Consider the following 21,475-nt stretch of genomic DNA (forward strand, 5'->3'; position numbering starts at 1 on the left):
GTCCTAGCTAGGATGAAGCTCAAATAAACAGTCTGTAGAATTACAGCCATAATTACTGAAATTTAAGGTATAGATAACAATGCAATTACTAATTAATAGCCCAAGAATTGTCTGCTATTACAGTTCAAGGGAAACCATCTGTAAGCAAACCAATAAAAACTGTGTCATTTGCAAAATATCTCATGAAGCCAGAAACTTCTGACAATCGTTTCAAGTAGAAAACAGCAAAGAAAGAATATGAGCTCTATGAGTCACTCAGATTTGCTGGACTCCACTGGACCCTAATTCAGCTTTTAGTAATAACAGAAAATGCACTGACCGGGAATGCTTACTGCTCTTCTCCATCATCTTAACAGCAGCAATATATTCTTTCCTGATGAAATTCAGCTAACAAAGGAAAAACAAAGGGGCTGCAGACTGAAGATGACTTTTTCTGTACGAAGTCTGAAAGGAGTGACTGCAGCCCGAATAAGCTTTGGGAATACATAAGTAATCTGCTGTGTGAAAAACAGGGGCCAGGAAAAGAGTTTGTGTAACATCAGTGGAAAGACCCAGCCATGCTCTCACAAGCAACTGAAGGCGTAAAAGGGCCTTTATTATTTCACCTACCATAATATTAACATATATCAAGTAGATAATAGTACTCATGGTAATATATCATCATATCCTGTCCTACAAAATCTCCACTGAATAACTGAAATATAGAACATAATGTTCTCTTCACTTGTTGAAACACAAATGGAATCTGTCCCACTCACAGAGAAAACATCAAAAGGGCATTATGTACATCATCCCACTTCTGCCTGGTTCAGTCCAAGAATCAGGAATAGAGAGTGAGAGAGGAACATCTCCCCAGCAGTAACTGCCGCACAGCTTCAAGGGTGGACAAAGAGATTTGCAATATGCAGTAATCACAGAACAAGCTTGAATGGATACAACTAACATTTCAGTTTACACTGAGGTCACAGCTGGAGTCTAAGTATACTATATACTTTGGTGTACTTCAAGGTAGAGGAAGCAGCTGGCAGGCCATATGACTCATTTCTGATATAAAATATTTTATTCAAAGGCAACAACAGTGAAGAAGGGCAGGGAGAATAAATTCACTAAAATGCAGAACTGGAATTAGCAGATGAAGGAGGAAAACAATCCATAACCAGAAACCACCACTTCTCTTTTTTTATCGATGCTCCCCATGTTTGACTTTTAATTCAAGATGAAGCCAAGGAGTTTTCACACTTGAGATCTCACACAGCAGAAGGCTGTCCTTTGCCAAGAAGTTTTTTTACTTTGAAAGATACCTTTGCTTTGCAGTAATCTTGCAGAAAGGAGCGGTTTGGTGCAGATGTTTAAAATGCCATTTAAAACCAGCTCCTAAAAACTTTTTTGTCATTTTCTTTCTGTTTCATTTGAGACCTTAGAATGTTGACTGTCTCTTTAAAAAAGATTGTTTTCAAACTTTAAGTTCCTCATACTGTCTTTTCCTAGAGTGTTACTGAATAATAACTAGACATTTCACATAAAAGTATTTTTGACATCATACTAAGTGCCATTGTTTGCCCTTGATGGAAGCAGTTTTATGTACTTTACTAACAGAACCAGTGAAAACCCAAATTTTACGGATTAGATTGGGCCCTCCTGAGGTAAAACCATTAGAAATAGACAGAAGATTTATGGAGCTCTAAAACATTCGATATGATTGGGTTTTGGTTTTTTTTTACTGACACTTAGGTCTTGGGATTCAGGGGTGAATTACTGGGATGAAGTACACAGGAATTTTGTGTCCAGATTGCATTTTTTTCTAAGAAATGTCTTTTTACTTTGTACTAGAACTGTTTGACATCAAAACGGGTAAATTAATGTTCTCTCCAGAAAGCTTTACTTTTATAAGTTAACAAATTGTATTATACTGGAACGTCATATTTCCACTGTTTGTCAGAAAGACTTTTTATGAAACCACACAACTGCTTGATCCTTGCTTATAGCTTGTGCATTAAATGCCTGCCATTGTGGGAGAGGATAGCTGAATCAAAATCAGAAGTATGTCCACCTGCAATGGAGAAGAACATGACCTGTGGTGATATAGAGCTTAGCGGCAAATCCTTACATTCTCAGAAGGGTCAGAAGCTGCCACAAACATGGGTTTGGATAGAATTTTACAATCCTGTCTTTTTCCTGTCAGATTGCGCAAAATGCTACAAACATAGTTGAATCTCAGTGACGTTATCTTGGAAGTCATTCATGCCTTGGTCCTAATAAATACTCTGTACTTTCCTGTTCATAAAATCCACTAATGATCAAAAAAATTGCAGGAACACAGCTCAGGGCACTGTATGTTACCTTGTTCTTGTTCCAGCAAACTTAAATATGTACTATATAGGACATAAATTCTTTAAAAATATTGAAAATTCCATATCCCAGTGCAGACTGTGAAATATTCAGATACCAGATAATGACGAACACATGACCAAACAGCATCACCTCCAAAGTACTGGAAGATAATTCCTCCAGCCTGTGACTCAGCTCATCACACTTCATATGCCAGCCTGCAATAAACTCAGAAGCCTTTATATTACTGATGTCAGTAAATACATGATAACAATAACAACCTTTTACAGTGTAAACAGTACACAGATTTTTAGCTTAATCTGTTCGATTGAAACAAAGAAGCTATTTCTCTTCATGACATGTCCAGATGTGGAGAGGCAACTCAGAAGTCAACTGAAAATCTCATACAACGTGCTCAGGGAGTAAGTACAGGGAGCGGTGCTGGGTAGAGTGGCTGAGAGGATCCCTTCTTCAACAAAGGACTACAAGTCCTTTTCTCACAGCATGAGTGAGCTGAACCAGAGTGACATGTCTGACAGAAACATCCTGGATGGAGGTACAGCCAGCTGAAACGGAGGGAAGGTGGCAGGGAGGGAGCACAGCTCTCTGCTCGGCAGGGTATGGCAGCGGTCAGTCTCTTTGGACACTGGGCAGCACGGGAGCGTGGAGGCCGTCGCCCAGCTGTGCCAGCTCCGATGGAGGAGCACGGCCAAACCTTGCAGCTGGTGGAGTCACAGCCTCCGTGGCGCACGGTGCCCGGCAGCACCGGGGGCCACCCCACCGCCCGGCTGCCACGCGCCGGGTTGAACCCCATGAACCTGGTTTTCCGCCCAGCCACTGCCCTGTGGCCCACGGCCCCGTGCCACGAGGCCACTGACCCCTCTGCAGCGCTGCGTGAACGCCAGCCCTCAGCCCTGGGCCACGCGTGTCGGCAGCGGCTGGGGCTGCCTCCGGCACGACCCGTGCCCAAACTCACGGCTGTGGGGCACAGCCAACGCTCCACGGCCCGGCAAGGCCCTGGCGGCCTCCGCCACAGGGCGGCCTCCGGCACGGGAGACGCGAGGTGAGGCCCGGGGAGGGGGGCTCCGGCTCCCGAGGGGGCGGGAAGGGCCTCGCTGCTCCGGGCTGCCGCAGCGCAGGCCTGGAGGGCGGGGAGGGGAGGCCTCACCGCCGACCGGAACTGCAGGTGCGGGGCTTGGCGTTCCGGCCGGCGGCGGGGACGGGTGCGCCGGTGACACCGCGCGACTGCTTCTTGCCCTCCCCCGCGAGTGGCTGCCGGGATCCAAGATGGAGTCGGTGAGCAGAGCGGGGCAGGAGATCAGTCTGGCGGCCCTGAAGCAGCACGACCCGTACATCACCAGCATCGCCGACGTGACCGGCCAGGTAGCGCTCTACAGCTTCAGCCCGAAGGCCAACGAGTGGGTAAGTCCGGAGGAGCGGACCTTGCCTTCCCCACGCCCGGGCCGGGGGGCGGCGGCGGCGGCGGCGCGGCCCCAGGCAGGGCGTTCGCGGCTCCGGTCGCCCTTGCCCCAGCAGCCGCCTGGCCCAGTGTTTCCACTCGGGACCTCGGCGGGGGCAGCTCTCGCCCAAGGGGAATTTTGGCGTTTGAATGCCTTCCTCCCGGAGAGGTGCCGACCCCGTGGGGGGCGGAGGGGCTGTGCTCGCGTGGGGGCGCACGGTGTCGGTCACCCACTCGGGGTGGCTGAGCCCGAGGCAGCTGTGGGGCTCGAGGTTTGTTTTGCTCTTGGTGGGCGTTGCTGGGTTGACTTTTTTCTTAATTGAAATTTGTTGTTGTGGCCCATGCGTGTTGAACAGAGGAGTGGGATTTGGGAAATGTTAGTATTCGTCACTGCATTAAAATGCATTTTTTGCTTGACCGCCAGTTTTATCACAAAACCCTAAAAAAGGAAACGTGGAACTTCGCGTAGTTGTATGCAGCACTAGAGCTGCATGCAACTTTCTGTGCTTGCGGGTCACAAGCACATGGTAAAGGCTGCTTTGAAAACTGAAGTCTGAAACAGAGCTGTGGTCTGTAGGTATATTGTTTTGTTGTTGGCTGTGCGGTCATTGCCATTGTTTAAGTAACAGTTGTGCAAAACAACGTATCCAATATTTGCAGACTAATGAACTGTAGTCCATCCTTAAAATAAGGAGTTGTGAGGAAGGTGTTCAGCTCTGACCAGTCAGGATCAGCATCGGAAAGCTGTAGAATACTGTATATTGCATTGTCAGATTGATAGCATATACAAAATCTTTTGGAAATGGATTTAATTATCTAATCTTACTAAGAAGAAATAGGTTGTTTTTGAAAATAGGAGGTCATATTTCTAATCCTGTGATGTCAAACCTGATGGAAATATAAGGATATTGTAAATCCTTGTAATTAAAATGCTATACAAAAGCTACATAACTATGTGAACAAGCATATCCCTTGAAGGTGATTGTTGTCTTTTGTAGGAGAAAACTGACATAGAAGGGACCTTATTTGTGTACAAAAGGTAAGGGGTTCTTTTTGTTGGTTTTTTTTATTTTTCCTTCCTTAAGGAAACAAATCTCAGTTGGCTTCATGTGTAGCTTTCATTCTGGATTTACTGCATGCAGTAAACTCATAATTACTTATTTGTCCAGCTGTTAATGTCTGTATACTCATTTGAAAAGAATAAACTCTGCACATGGGTGAATAACTCTGTCAAAAGCACCTAAAAGTACAGCTGAAAAATCATAAAACTTGATGAAGGCTGCATATGTATCCACACAGAAACCTAATTTATCAAGCTTATTTTGTTAATTCAATAGCATTTGTTAATGTATTGAGTTTAAATGCTGAGTCTTCCTTTGTCTCCTAAAACCCATAAAGTTAATTATGAAAACAATACAGATTACAAATTAAATAATCTGCCCTAACTTTATTTCTGCCATTTCATGGCAGCTTTGTAAATGGACAAATTTGCCTAAGAGCTGGAGACGTGCTAGTGTATAGTTTTGGGGGCTACTTGATTTCTTCATCAAATCCATGAAAGAAATTTCCAGTCATATGGGATGGGGGAAGGGGCTGGGGGGAGAGCCAGCGCATAAAGCCAATCATGGATTTAAGTTTTACATTACAGGCAAATCAAAAATTTGACAATGAAATAACACTCTGTTGAATGTAAGAAATATAAATACTGCAGACTTAACCCATCCTGAAACAGGCTATCGTAGACAAGGTCATTACAATATTTTATCCTGGCACTGTGAAAGGGATATTAGTAACTGGTTCCTGTCTACTTCACTTTAGCTCCAAGCCTGGAAATACTTAGTGTAAGAAAGCCAAGCAAACTAAAAACCAAAAAACTAAGCAAAAAGTTTCCTTGTGATTAGCTGATTATTTCAAACAAGTTCTGTTAGGCGCATTAGAAGACTAACTCATGATGGTAAGGATTGTTTACCTCTTCCTTAGAAGCTCTTGACAGATTTTGTTGTTGATCGCTTGGTGAGGTGGCCACGTTGTTATAGGAATCTTAATATTTACTAGCTAATTATATCTGACTTTACCCTGCCTTCATCATGCTGCTGTGTTGATTATATGACTGCTTGCAGACACAGCTGAGTTGCTGACATGATGTTCATGCAGCAAGAGAAAACAGATCTAAAACTGTCTTGAACTTCCAGTGCTTGCTTGCTCGCTCAATGTTTTCTTTTTCCACCTGGTGTCTAGCAAAAATCTGGATAATAAAAATTGTTTCACTAAGCAATACAATTCTGAATAATTTAATATCTACTTTGAGGACACTGGGTTAAGTATTTTAAGAGTCTTCCTTTAGGAAGAAGTTACTGCTTCTAGTTCCCCTCTAAGTGTATTTCATGTTATTTAAGCTAATAGCTTTTTTATTGTTGCACCTATTTACAGTAAGGTAAATGTTGCTGTGTAAGTGGTTTTGTTTTTTCTCCTCTAATAAAAAAAAATCTAAATTGCCTCAAAATTATCTTATATGAAGTATTGAATACACTTGCATTTTAATCCTGGATCTGCCCTAGTTTTTTTAATAGATTTTTTTGAGACTTATCTTTGATTCAGCAGTTTAGCAGTGTAGAACGGTAATGTTAATACTAATCCTGCTTTGAGGTAAGTGTAGTTTCAAATTGAAATTAGTTGACATGCCAAGAAATAGCATAGAAGAATGACTATTAGAGCTTCAGAACTGCTAAAGCTTCAGCTAATAAAGCAGTAGAGATTTGAAGATTAATTCATAACTCTGTTTCAGAAAATTGTATATGTTGGTCAAGGTATTAACCCTTGTCTTTATTTTAATTGAAACAATAGGTCAGCTTCTCCTTATCATGGTTTTACAATAGTGAATCGACTGAACATGCACAACCTGGTTGAACCAGTAAATAAAGATTTGGAGTTTCAGCTCCACGAACCTTTTCTTCTCTACAGAAATGCTAGCTGTGAGTATAACTTCCTTTAATCCATATAAACTTCATGTTCTGTTCTATAACCTAGACTGCTTCCAATTACTGTGATGTCTGTTTCAAGTATAATGTAATGGGGCAGGTACCAATGAAACGTCTGATGACATTTTCTGTCTACAGTGCTAGTTTTCCTTATATAGCTGTGGTATTAATCAGTACCTGCTTGAAGAAGTTGAGAAAATTGGTCAGGTTTCTTTCTCCACAGTAGGTTTTGGACTCCGGAGACAGATGTCTATACTAAATTTCCTGGAGTCTGGACTCCAGCGAGTCTGGACTCCAGCAAGTCTGGGTGTTGGGACAGTCATTATACAGATGAGTGGTAATATAGTAGTCAGTATCTTCTTGCTGCTTTTTGAATTCTAGTAGTGTTTTGGGTCATTGCTTGAGCTTGAGAGTCCCTGCGTACTGTGTTCTAATTAGGTACGGGCTAAAAATCCTGTTACTCCAAAGAGCTCAAAATATAAATTATGTAGCCTTTAAAGAGAGGGGGAGAGAGTATAGATGTATATGAAATTCACATTACTTAAGTAGATAAATAAAAGGCATCCCACAGAGCAGAGGGTCCTCCTGATACAAAGGTACGATTTCACGTACTCTTTTCTAGGCGAAGTTTTGAAACTAGTTTGCTGCTGTCTAGTGAGAGATTCACCTTACTGAGTTACTTGACGAACCTGTATGCTGTCTGGATACAGTACTTCCTCAACATCACGTCTTCTTCCTCTCTGAATGTCCCCTTGAATTACAGTTAGGAACACTGCTTTGGCTGTGCTTCACTGTACCTCAAAGAACAGTGAAATGTTAATCCCTTCCTGTTTCCTCCTTGGAAAGCCTCTAGGATCTGTGGGAAGTAGGATAGATTCCATTATGGTGACAAAGAACAGCTTAAGGTAGGTGATCTCCTGTTTAATAGTGTTAGCAATCCTCCTGTAAGTGTCATAGAGAGGAAAAAGTCAAAACTTGTCAGTAAGTTGAGAAGTCTAGGAGATTAGGGAAGTAAATGACAAGAAATTGGGAAGCAAAAAAAATCTGCCTTGAGTTGGATGTTTAAGCACATTGCTTGGTTTGGAAGGAAGAGGAGCAGTAGATGATGGTAGGGGTAGGATGGCCAGTGAGGTGGCAGTAGAGGAAAGAATTGCCGTTGTGAAATTGGTGACATAAGGGAAGCAGGAAGTTGATTTGTTTGTTGGAACTGCTGATGGTATCAGGAAGCAGGAGCTGCTGTGAAATTACCAGTGAATGCTAGTGGGAGTGACTAGAGGATCACTTAAAGGAAGCAATCAGAGAAGGCAGGCTGTATGTGAGCTCATTAGAAACAGCTAAAGCTAATTATATGTCTGTCTCATTGATAAAAGCTCTCCTTTTCCTATGGGACACTGTTGTGTAAGATCTGTGGGAGACTCATGGTAGTTAGGATAGAGGTGACATAAAAAAGTATAAGGAAGGAATTTATATAAAGGTGAGCAAGGAAAATATTATAGACTGGGTGTGGGAAATAATTGCATTCTGAAGTAATCAAGGAGGGGTTTTTTTTTCCCCTTAACTTTCCCATTGTCATTTTAAAAGACTTTGGTCAGAAACTCTCCTTTATTTTGTAACTCTGTCCTGCCTCCTGGAGGAGGGTGGTAGCATGTCCAGAAATGGTCTACACTGACTGCAAATTGAAAATGTTCAATGTAGTTAGTATGTCATTAGTTATTTCCCAGAATGCCACAAATAAGCAACAGATCAGTTTTTGTGTGCTCTGCTAGCATTCACTTTGTTCAAATACAAGCTTAAAAGCACAGAAAACAGTAATTTCAGCACTGCTAACTCCCTTACACTTTGCATTTAGTTGTTGCAATTTGGATTTTCTTCCTTATATGCAGTTTCCCATATTTCCTGACCTCTGTCCCTGGAATTAGTTAAACCCTCAGATTACGTGATTGAAATGTTAAGTGTTAAATCTATTTGCCTCTATGTGCATAGTATTTGTGAAACTCTAATTAAAAAAAAAAAAAGGCAAAAAACCCCCCCAAACAAACACCCAAAAGATCCTTCTGGATTGATTTGGATTTACATGTTTCAACGTGTATGTGTTTAATTTTTATGGGTAGATTAGGGGGTTCTTGTCCAAGTTTTTTTTCATGCAGAAGGGCGTCCTCTTCTGCTCAGCTGCCTGCTGGCATGAAAAACCTTTGCATTTTTGGGACTAATTCAAATAGGAGTTTTAAGCCAATGGTTAATGTAATGTTTATCTCTAAAGGCTTAATGTGGTGTATCTCTAATGGCTTAATGTGAAGTTCTTCTGAGATCCTTTAATGACTGAAAGAGGATGGACTGTTAGGTTGTGCAAGGAAAAACTCTCTCTTATACAAAGCGTTGGCAGCCTCTTTCTTGTAGAGTGGTTTGGGGTTTTCTATTTGTGTCCTCCTTGCGGAAATCTACTGTGAACATTAGAAACTCGTAAGAGTAAGTTGTCCTGTTAAGACTGCTGAATGATTGAACTGATGTTTCTGTTTCCTTAACTTACAGATGGGGAATGGTTCAGACTACCTGATAAAAAAATTAAAATCGTGTTTATTAATACTGCTGTTTGGCAGAGACAAACATATTTTGTGCCTGTACATTTAGGTTGTAACACGATCAATGATAAATCGTGGTTTACACTTCCCCAGGGCACGGTAGAAATAGTAGAAGGTGATCAAAGCAAAATTATGCCACCACATATTCAGGGAAGGTAACATGTCAACAGTCTTTATAACTGAATGTGATACTACTGTTTTATAAACTTCACTTTTTGACTTTGTTCTGGGATTCTGTCTTTGACTTAAGATAATAAAGGCAAAGTCTGTTATGTATACCAGATCAGACCTCTGGCATTTCTGACTTAAATGGCATGAGAGCTGTTCTGAGTGTATCAAGTGACATGCTCCAGTCTGTGCAGAGCTGCTACCAACTTACGTGAGGAACTTTGTGAGCAGTATATGAACATTATTTTTGCTGGGCTGAAGGCTATAAGAATGATTTGCCTATCGATCTAGATAATAATATTTTTGATGGGTTTTACCATTCTTTTATAGTTTGATTTGTTCAAATACTTATTTTTAATATACAATGGAACTTTTAGTTTGCTGTATACTAGAACTTACTTTTGTTGAGCCGTATACATGAGACTCTAGCCAATTGCACAAAGGCTTTTTCATCCTCTTAGAACAAGACTAGGTAATTGCCATTCTATTCTTGTGGGAAAGGAGGCCTGACCTATATTTCATAGTTGTTGTAGGGGGGTTCCCACTTTTTTGCAGGGTAGGGTATGAAGGAGTCATGGATATTCTGGAAGAAGAATAGACCAAGTGATACAGTACCTTTCTTATATCTACCTTTTGTTGCGTTCACTGAGTGAAACGGAAGACATCTAACTAGAATAGTGAATAACAAATTGACCCAAATGTACGACATGTAGAGGCTTTTTTTTTTTTGTAAAACAGGTAATACCTTTTTAATATTTTAGCCACCATTGGGGAAATCTTTCCCAACTCCAGACTTTTTTTTTTTTTCCCCTCAATATCATTCTGGCTATGTAATATGGTTCAAGCCCCAAAAGAATACTTAAACTCAGCATTTTGAGAAAGGCTATGTCTACTTTAAAAGCTAGCTGTATTTAATGCTGCCCAAAAACTTACACCATTTATTCGTGAGGCATCAGATCCTAAAGCAAAAATGACAAGGTGTGACTAAGAAGCTGTGAGATATTATACCAGTTACAGTGGTAAATAGAAAAAAAGGTATTCTGCTTCTCATTGTCAGAGAGAATTAAAGAAAGCAAGTATCTCCAAATGTGAACAAACCAAGAAATTAAGTCAAACAATTTCTTCTCATTTCAGTAATGTAAAATATTTTTAATTTAGAATTCCTCTTAAAAGGTAGAGGTTTTTGGATTATACTTCATACTTAATGTGCTATTTATTATTGCTTAATCTGGTATATGTGTTGCCAGGTACATTTGATCCTTGTCTAACTTTCCCTCTGGACGCATGCACATTCTTTAGAGCATTCAGAGTATTTGTTCATGAAGCACTGAATCCCATTGACTTTTTTTTTTCATGAACCTAAACCTGTTTCCTCTTATCTGTGTTTTGTGAAAAGTATGTCAAATTCTGTTTAAAAAGTAAATGCATACAGTTCTGCCAGTAACAGTAATCATAGTCCAATCTGAAAGTTCAGTAGTTTGTTTCAATCTGTAACGTGAGAATTTGGAGTTTACAGTTGATAGTTTGCTTAATAATAGAGGAAAATTAGTCAAAGTTTTAAACAATGGCCAACTTACCTCTTAAAGTCTTCAAGAAGTATTCTTCTAAGTCTTTCTCATTTATAACTTTCCCTCTGTATCGATGGTGTTGGTCTTGATTAAAAGGCTTTTTAATCCAAGCTAGTTCACTTGGGAGGTCAGGCAGATTGATTTCCATAGTGCTGAAAAGACAGATGCTAAGCATAAAACTTGGGTATTAAAATAAATGGTCCTTGTTTGGTGTAGATTTTTCGTGTTAGGTTCTTGGTTTGGTTTTTTCTTGCTTCTTATTCCTGTCCAAGGGTAAGAGTTAGTAAAGCGAAAATAATGGATTTTGTAGAGGTTTATATATTTAAGTGGAAAACTCAGTTACAAAGTGCTGTCTTCCAGGCTTGTTATATTATCATTAATCAAACAAACTTGTATTTAGAACAGCAAAAGCAAAATGAGTTGCACTGTTTCGAATGGCTTTTAAAATTCTTTGGAATATCTCCTGCCTGGTTTCAAAACAGGGCATCTTCACTGGTAAGGAAAGTCTCATTATCACCTTTGTTCCTGGCTGGCAATGCATTAAGTATAACATATCTCTGTGATTGCCGAAGCTGAATGGCTCTCCAGCAATCGCATTAACTCAGTGGTTTAGTCTGAGATAAGAAAGGAGCCTGTTCTTGATACCTATATAGCAGAAGCAGTAATGCAAGCCAGGGGGAGGGGAGGAACCATTGAAAGCTGTTAAGAAGTTCTAAAAATATTTTGTTTGACCTGAAAGATGGCACTCTAACTGGAAGGGGTTTTCCACTCTGGTTCAGTGTTAAAAAGTAACAATCCCTCTTATTCCACACTATACTTTGTCAGATGGTGGTTTAAGTGTTCCTGATCTTGGATGCTGTTTGCCACCTACTGAATTACTCCAGTGCAACTGCTTGTGAATTGTATTTGTGAAATGGCCTTTGATATTCAAAACAATAAGAAAGGGAGGGACTTGGGTTTTTTTAATTAATTCTAATGATTTATAAATCTATGTGGCAGGCTGATATTTAAATTGAGGAAAACATGAATAGTGAATGAGGAATCCCAGTGAAGAAGATATTAGAGCAGAGCGACTGAGGAAAGGGGGCATTTCAGCCAACCTTGCTACGGGAAGAAATACGAGCTTTGAGAGAGATTGCTTTATGAGCTTATTGCTTTATGGCTTAAACTCTATTTGAAGTGTAAAATGATGCATCTACCATATGCAAAAGATGCATATATGAGCTTTTCTTTATGGGAGTGAGATCAGGTTAAGTTGATTTCCATGATTACCCTATAGCACATGTTTCAGAATATGAGTCCTTTCTTTCCAGAGAGAGTTTGAAAGGTTACTGTCCTCCACTTCCAGTTGTTCTGCTTCATTGTATAGCAACATCTAAACTGGAACTGTAGAATAGAAGACAGAAAAGTTTTATTGGCTCTTCCAACTAGTTAGGGTAACTTTTAAACAGGTCATCTTTTTGAATGAGATGAAGCTATATCTGCACAAATGGCTAAAATTCCTAAGACAAGCGAGTGATAGTGTCTGGAATATCTGAATCTGGCTCTGCTGATGAGTCCCATGTACACTTCTGGCACAGCATTCTCAGCCTACAGCTTCATCAACATTTTAACAGGTTTGCCTTGCTGTGCTGCCCCTAGCTTCCTGTTTCTGCCCTCTCTCTTGTGCTAGACAGCATGTTTGTGTGGCTGGTCTGCAAACAGTATCAAAGAACTGGTCTGGATTAAAATGTGTCCAGCTGACATAAAGGGCAAGAGTGAACTGGGGTAGAATGAGTTAATGGCAAAGTTGTGGGGACATAAGGGTGGTGACACTGCTTCTTTCTGCTTAAAATGAAAACTGAAGTGAAACCACAGCTTTGGGAGACAACTTCATTTTATGTTGCCAAAAAGCGAGGCCTCTGTCTCACTGTGGCACTGCTGTCCCCACTTTTCATTCAGATCTACTGACTGGGCAGTGATGGAACAGTAGGCTGACTGCCCCACGAAGCAATGGGAGCACAACATAGAAGAGACCCAGACCCTCCTTTTGATGTTATCCGGCTGTTAGACTTGAGCAGGAAGACTTCCATAATGCTTTCATTTTCTCGAAATCTCTGCATTTTCCCATAGCGATTTCAATCAAGTTTGAATGATTGATCCAGTCAAATTTGGAGAGAAGTTGAGTGTTACCTGTTTAGATAAATATTTTGGGGTCGGTGTTTCTAATAAAAGCAACAATATGTCAGAGAAGAATGTAGATGAGCATAACTGATGACTTCTTTTACTTTATGGAATCTGATTTGTCTGTCATATGGGTTACTTATGACTTCATGTGTGTCAAAATGTGGTATGAATCCAGCTGAAAGATATTTCTGATGATGATTCTACTTGATTACTAAAGATGCTGCCCAGCATTCAGTGTAGAAAAGCTGGATGGAAAGTGTTAAACTAGATAGAAAATTGAGTAAATTTAGTGGCTTCCATTGGGTGAAACTCTTAAAAGAACTGTAGAAAAGATATGCCATTAGACATATAAATATTCAGCTAATGTTTATGCTGGGTGTAGTAAAAGGATCATGGATTTGAAAAGAACTGGTAAGCACCAACTCTGTTTTTAATAAAAGGACATTAATAGCTAGAGTTGCATGCATGTAAGAAATATATCAAATACAGTAATGCAGTTGGGAGACACACAGACATACTTCTGGGGGAAGGGAGCTGAACTGATAGTACAAATGAGTCCTCTTTTGAAAAGAGGAAGGTAAACATTCCAGCCTGTTGGACCATATCTATGTTAATGCCCAAGCTTACTTGTTCATAATCTGCTTTACATCTTTACAATACTGTTTTGCAGTGACTCCCTATGATTGCTTGCCGGTAGTACAAAGTGGAAAAAAGCCTGATACTCTGTTCACCAAACTGAGATTTGGATCTACTTCTGGTCTTGTGTAGGCCTGTTTCTGGCAGAATTGAGTGTGACTTATCATTTGTGCCATTAAGATGTCATTATAGGTTCCTTATCTTCATTTCTTCAGCAAGTATGCTTTTGAAGAAGCTTTCTTCTCTTGGCAGTTTGTCTGATAATGGAGTCAGGGAAGGGAAAGAGCTTTTCTTCAGCGTTAAAATACGCTACATCACTAAAGTAGTAGCTCAGAGTGGAAACATTTTCAGGTTTCTGTGCAGTAGATGATCCAGTTGTATTAAACTGTAAATATTAGTACGTATTTCATAAGCATTGGCTATGTATATGAAATGCTTTTTTTTTATTGGCTTATGTCTTTTGTAAGAAGAAAGTTCCTTAAATTGTGCTGGATTGATTTGTTAGTCATAGACTTGAAAAGCTTTGTTGTTTATTACTTAAACTGTAACTTCTAAAGAAACAAACACCCAAATGAATACAGTTGAGGTGTGGACATGACTTTTTGAGGGCTTTGGTCCAACACAGTAAGCTTAGGATAACTGGAAGGTCTATAAAAAGTTCAGTAAATAATTGCCTTCTCTGTTGTGGCTCAAAATAATTTTGAGTTTGCTTTGGTTGAGATTTTTGAGTGTTTTGAGGAAGGAAGAAAAAGTAACGAAGGAGAGGGAAGGATTTTACTTTGAAATAAAAATCTACATCTGGCTGGAAAAGGCTGTGTATTCTTTTTGTTTTTTTAAACATTCCTTCACTTTAAGTTATATTTTTATAATCAGTTAGCGATTTCAACTTCATAAAAACATTGGCATGAACTGCAGTATAAAGATGAGTTTTAAAAGGCTAAAAGCATCTTTTCAGAAATGAAAATATTGTAATGGCAACATACATAAATTGTTCAATTGCCTTTGATGTACTTGCACACTACCCATTGACAAACTTCATAGGTGACCCAAGATTTAAAATAACCTGCTTTGTGGATTGAATTTAATAAAATTCTGAAAAGAGTTCTGCAGGTTGTTGTTCTGTTGTGTTGGCACAACTGTGGGGACAGTGAGGAGATGAGTGTGTGTGTGGGTAAAAATGGCCTCTTGAAGTGGGATCGCTGGTGAAGAAATAGTACATGGCACGACTGATGGAGTTTCTGTCTCTGGAATATCTTTCAGCTTTAGTGATCAGGGTCTAACTACCAACTCTCAGTGGAATTTTACTTATTCTGAAAGTCAGAATGGGGCTTGGTGTCTTGCTGAGCTGGAACCCTTTTGCCCTCATTGCTTTGTCCTTGATACCTTCAAAGACCAGAGTTCAAGATGAATATGGTTTTAAGCTGCTCCATGAATGTGACAGTATGATTGAAGCTTTGGTACTCCTTCCTTCCTATGCAGTTACTTCTCTTAAAAAAAGAATTTGGAGAGGGAACCTTCCAGAGTGTCTCTGACTGAACTGTCATACTATAATTAAAACTGGCAATTTTTGAAGCTCCACAAAAAAAATTCAAAACTTAAGTGAGTGTTCAAAAAAACATGGATATTTTTTAGCCTATTCTTTAGTTTAAGTGGTAAAATCAGTAATTCAAAACAGAAGGTTGCAACTGTAGTGAGAAGGCATCTGGTAGTTAAATATCATTTTCCTGCCACTTTTATTTACAAACAGTATCAACATTTTGTAGTTCTTGCATTTAATCTGACTGACATTGTGTTTGTTTCCACATGTGCTATTTCTGATTACTTTATAGATGGTACTTGGTCACACAAAGAATATTTGAGTGAGAATTAATGGTAATTTGTATATTGCAGATTTAATGGATTGCTGGGGTTTTTTTGCTTTTTTCCCCTATTGATTTGCTTTCTATTTTTTAAAACCTTTGTCTTACACATGCATTTTTTTTCTTATTTTCAAGTGTCAATTTACAGTATCTGGTTTTATGACAAGAATGACTGTCATCGAATAGCAAAACTCATGGCTAAGTAAGTACTGTGGTCTTATTATTCTGTAATTCTTTTATGCAATACAGAAAAAAATGGAACCTGTTAAGCGTGTTTGGGTTTTTTTTCACTCTCCTTAAACAGAAAAATACAATGTTCTTGCTGGTACCAGGTTTTTTAGTAATCAAAATGATGTAGGTGTGGATTGGTTGGGTTTTTGGTTTTGTTTTTGTTTGGTTTTTTTTTTTAAAAAAAAAACCCCACAGCATTAAAGTTTCCAGTTAAGTGATAAAAAACCAGTTGAAGTATTAGTTGGCATTCTCCAAAGAAAGCCAGTATGAACAGTATTTCTTATTTTATACTTTATTTTGTATAGAGATGCTGGCAAAAGGTCATCTGATGCAGAAAGTATAATCAAGTAAATCATGGCCATGGTTTCTTTTTTTTTTTTGTTGGTTTTGTGGTTTGTTTGGTAGTGGGCTGGTTTTTTGGGGGTTTTGTAAAGGCTTAATTATTTTTCCTGACTAAAGTGAAAAGGTTAGAGAATAGTGGGAGAAGTAGGTAGAATCTTACAGAATTAAAGTCATGTTAGGAGAATAAGCAAAACTCTGAAATAATAGGAGCTTGTTGTTGCTAACTTCTGGATTGTGGTTTAAGTTTGATAATTTTTTTTTTCTGGTTTTCCCCCCCCTTTGGAGATAAAGCTGCTATGTCACTTGCTCATATTTTGTAGTGCCCACAGCCCCTAGAGATGTCATGCAGCAGGAGAATTTCTGAAGTGATCTCAATTTAAAGAAACCTTAAAAGACTGTGTTTGCAATAACATGGTTTTCTTAGTTTAAGCTATCACTGTAGCAATGTAGTTAGTGTATCTGTACTGTAGATGGTTGCACTGCCACCGCAGAGGAGGGCTTCAGAGTGGAGTACAGAAGTTTGAGTGAACAACAGAGGTCAAAGAAGGCTGGAACTGATTGAGTTGGCAGCGTGGCATAAAGTCTTTAAAACGTGATTGAAAGGTATTCTTGCACCTTTCTGGTCCTTCAGGTGAGATGCCTTGCAGATTAAGGCAAGATTTTTTACTAATAGAAAAGGATGAGAATTAACTTATGCAAATCATCAATGTTCTTACAAAAGGAAGGAGCTTGAAGTGTGTGACAGGGTAGTTACGCTAGCAAAAATGCAAAATTGCAAAATGCAGATGTGCTGCACAGTGTATCTTCTCATCCCTTGTTCTCTGCTTTGCTTTTCTTCACCATCACATTCTAATTTCCAGAACTTTCTTTTCTATCGCACGCCTTAATCAGCATGTCGTATCTTGCAAGTTAGGACATCGACTGGCAAAACTTAATTATATGGAAACTAGTCGTAGTGTAGGCATTTTAGGCTGAATTCTAATTTTTTGTTCTGGGGTTTTTGCTTTGGGTTATTCTAGTTTTTCCCCACAGAAGCAATGTAAGACAACACAAATGTCAGACTTTGATATCAAGGTCTCTTTCTAAATTCTTATTTTTCTATTCTCTCATCCTGATAATTCTATACAGTTCCCATTTCATACTTTTTTTTTGTCCTCAACCTGTTGGACTTGTTGCTGTTATTTGGCTTGTCCAAATATCAGGATTAATAGAAAACAATTGTGAGAAACTGACTCTCAGGAATTGCTACCAAAACAAATGAAATGTCTGTGGCCTCTCTGCTTTATAAACAAGGGCAAAGTTTTCTTTTTTCAATGCACCCTTTTAATTTAAAACCATGATTAATGTTTGCAGTGGGGGAGAGAACTGAACCCTTTAAAATACCATGTTCTTATTCTGTCATGCTCAGCTACGCTGCAGATCTAAGTGTCATATAGCAAAACTTGAGCTTATTTGGTATTAAACTAGTCAGGTCACTATAGCCCAAATCATGCACTACAGATACTTCAGGGATCTTTAAAAGTGTTATCAGGTAACAGACCAGTCTAGCCACAGCTCAGCAGTCCATAAAGCTTGTCTACCCTTTTTGCTAGGTTCTGTAATATTCTGGAAATAACTGTAACCCAGTAGGTTCATTTAAAGTCAGTCTGGGAATAATCTAAGCTTTATTGTCATCTCCTTTTGCAGCTTTACTAACACACAGAGGCAGAAGTGCTGAAGTTGGCATTATTGCTTTGCCCCTGTTTATGGTGCAGATACACATTCTTGTAGCATCTGAGCACCCTAGAAAGCTTCTGAGATTACAAATTATATTGGAAGGTCAGAAAGCTGAAATGCATTTTTTTTAAATGTTGTAATTTTTTCTGGTAGATGTCAGAATTATTGTGGATTAAAAGCATCTTTGACACTGAAATTAGAGTTAATGCATCGAGCAGACTTTGGGGGCCACGCATTGACTTTGTCACTTTAGACTTATGCAAGTGAAACTAGAGAAACCAAATGTGGACATAAAAGAGATTTATTCATTGGATATTGATAGAATACAGATAGTTATATTTTGCTGAGCTGGCTAGGACCTCACTTTAGTATGATTTTTAGTCTTTGCTGGCATTACCTTGGTAAAAAACGGTATAAGTGATCTTTGCTAGCCTAAGTACTGCTAGTAATAAGTCTCTTATTATCTGAGTGCTTTTTTCATAATGCCTTTCTTCATTATTACATTATGGAATGTCTGAATACTTCTAGTTCTTTTTTCCTTTAAAATTGTATATTGGTTTGGGGGTAACAAAAGTATTTGCAGAAGCCATTTTTGAGAAAGGTATTTAGGGTAAGTATATTTACTTCTATTTGTTGAAAAAGCACCCTAGAAAAATCACACTTCATTTGGTACCACGTGTATTATAGCTTCTGAGTATCTAAAGATTCATCTTAGGGGAAATGAGATGAAATGCACGTTACTGTAAGAGGGAAAAGCTGCACTTCTGCAGCTGTTGTTACAAACCTGATGAAAAGTGGATTGATACTATTTTGCTGACATCCATTTCCACAAACATCAAGCTTTCTCTCTGCCAAAATGGGTAGAAGGCAGACAGAAGAAAAGTAAAAATGCTGATATGTTTGTGTCCTTCTCTACAAGGAGGCTGAAACTGCAGGAATTACTTCATCCTGGTATGAAAGATGTATTTAAGAAAACTTAAAATACACTTTTTCATTTCAAACAAAGAAAATAAAATCGGGTCTTAAAGAAGGAGAACTGCATTTCAGCACACAGTAGCAGGCTCCACCAGGCTTAGTTCAGTATATTTTGAAATAAAAATTTACGTTGTCTTCCAAGAGTATTAATATTGTTCCACAGTTTTTGTCTTTGTCTTGGGTGGAAATTTGGATTGGTACCCGTTCATTTAGGTGGCGTTTTTTGTATCACTGGTAGGATACTTTAATAGTACCTCAGAGCTTTAAAAACATAACCATAAAAGGTTTCAAGGAGACTTGCATTCTCTTTCTTGCTGTTTGACTTGACCTTATTGTGCCAGACTGAGTTAACGAGACTGTAGGCCATCCATTTATATTTTGATGCCTTATCTTTCAAAAGAAAAGTAAATTAATGTTTGTGGGCTTTGTAATCACAGGCTTCACTTCTCACATTCTCTGTCTCTCTGTCCCTGCTCCCCACCTCCCCTTCTGTGAGGCTGTGCCAGGTATATTTTCAATGTTATAACTGCAGATATTCTTAAGCAGACTGTCACAGCAGCTACTGTGTCCCTGAAGGAATGTGTGCCTCTTCCACTATCTGATATAATGGAAAGAAACAGCAGGCCTTGGCTTAAAAAAGATTTAATCCTGGATTGCACATAGAGCATGCTCAGTGTACAGATTTGCGTTAGTTGACTTTTTTCCCAGCAAAGGTATTGGATTTACAGAACTTTCTTGGATTTTTTTTTTTTAAAGAATTCTAGAATTTTCTGAAATGAAAAGAGTTATGGGAGTTGTCAAACTGCTAACTTTAAAAGGAATTAATTTGGGTCAAGTTAAGTGAAGATGATTGCTTATGAGGGATGAGCTTTCTAGAACAGAAACTAGGGTTTTTCAAATCTTTGTGAAACTATTGCATTCTGACATGTAAATTTGTAGGGGGGGTTTATTTTGGGTTAGTTTATAGGCTTGTTTTACCCTGTTTCAACACTCAGACCCAAACTGACTTCTGAGATACTTTACAGGCAGCAAGCTAGAAGTAGTATCTCAGAGAGTTTTGGGAGTGTACTGCTTTCACAGTTACTCCATCACCACCATCTGAATGTAATCCACACAAGACAGAAGATGGAGGAAGAGCTATTAGACAATTACCTACATGAGAAGATAATTTATCTTTTATTCTTCAAACAAACAAAAAAACCCCCTAAACATTAAAAAGGTAACAAATAGTTCATAATCATAGAATCACAGAATTGTTTTACTTGGGAAAAGACCTTTAAGATCATCAAGTCCAACTATTAACCTAACACTGCCAAGTCCAACTACTAAACCATGTCCTCAAGTGCCACATCTGTTTGTCTTTTAAATACCTCCAGGGATGGTGGTTCGACCACTTCCCTGGGTAGCCTGTTCCAGTGATTAATAACCCTTTCAGTGAAGTAATTTTTCCTGATATCTAATCTAAACCTCCTCTGACACAACTTGAGGCCATTTCCTCTTGTCCTAGCACTTATTACTTGGGAGAAGAGACCAACACCCACCTGGCTACAACCTCCTTTCAGGCAGTTAGAGAGCAATAAGGTCTCTCCTCAGCCTCCTTTTGTGAAATGGATGTACTCCTTGAAGATGTCTTGCTATGAGACCAATTAGTACTATTTTAATGGGAAGATGTTTTGTTGAAACCTTCTGGACCAACTATTTAAGAGCAGGAGGAGGGTCTCAAGACTGAAGACTTTGTTTCACCCATCAGGCAGCACATGCGTGAATTCAGCTGTCCAGAATTTTCCCCTTAACTGACATACTTCTTTTTTCTGATACAACTATGCTGACACTTGAAATCTCAGCAAAATATTCTAGTTCTTTTACCTTGCCCTTTCTCATCCTTAATTTCAGAGTGGAGTTTAGACAAGTCCTAAGTCAGGACTGTATGACCATGTGGGGTGCTAGAACAAAATGTTCTCTCGGGGTGTCACCATAGAAACATTTGCATAGTATTGAGCTGCTTCATCCAGGCTGCAGTTCTTAGAAATTGTCAGACAGAGTGTAGATTGGCCTCCCTATTCTGAGTTATGTTTGCAGGTGAATGCTTGCTTACAAACAGAGAAAGCTGTACTGACAATGAGAAGCTGGATAAATTAGCAGCCTGTATGATTTAAAAAAAAAAAGGGGGCTTGTTTGCTAGAAAACTGTTAAGAAATTTCCAAGACTTGAACTATATTTTTCCTCAGAAATGGCAACACAGAGGTGCATATAAATATCTAATTACTCTACAGCCTATAAAATCTGCTCCTGAATCCTAACTGACCCAAAGAAACTGGAGGCTGGAATGACTGATGCTTTCTGTGATTGTTATGATGGTACCTCTTGGCTCCCTCATCAGCCATCAGTTCCACAGCATGAGAGTTCTCAAGTGATGTGCCAGCTCCAGAGCTCTGCCCTGTTTACAGTGCTTGTTTTTTCTTAACCTATT

General features: G+C 39.1%; 1 protein-coding gene across 2 annotated transcripts in view; it reads left to right on the plus strand.

Moving 5' to 3' along the window:
- Positions 1–3,168: 3,168 nt before the first annotated feature.
- DCP1A (decapping mRNA 1A) overlaps positions 3,169–21,475 on the plus strand; it is a 38,320-nt gene continuing 20,013 nt past the window's right edge. The window contains exons 1-4 of one of the 2 annotated variants that reach the window (XM_054837679.1): positions 3,169–3,750; positions 4,786–4,826; positions 6,632–6,759; positions 15,877–15,943. In XM_054837679.1, coding sequence (XP_054693654.1) covers positions 3,616–3,750; positions 4,786–4,826; positions 6,632–6,759; positions 15,877–15,943 — 371 coding nt within the window. In that variant the 5' untranslated portion in view covers positions 3,169–3,615. The remainder of the gene's footprint in view (positions 3,751–4,785; positions 4,827–6,631; positions 6,760–15,876; positions 15,944–21,475) is intronic. The other variant, XR_008578763.1, reaches the window with a different exon arrangement.

Source organism: Grus americana, chromosome 11 (genome assembly GCF_028858705.1).
Source record: "Grus americana isolate bGruAme1 chromosome 11, bGruAme1.mat, whole genome shotgun sequence".
NCBI lineage: Eukaryota > Metazoa > Chordata > Aves > Gruiformes > Gruidae > Grus > Grus americana.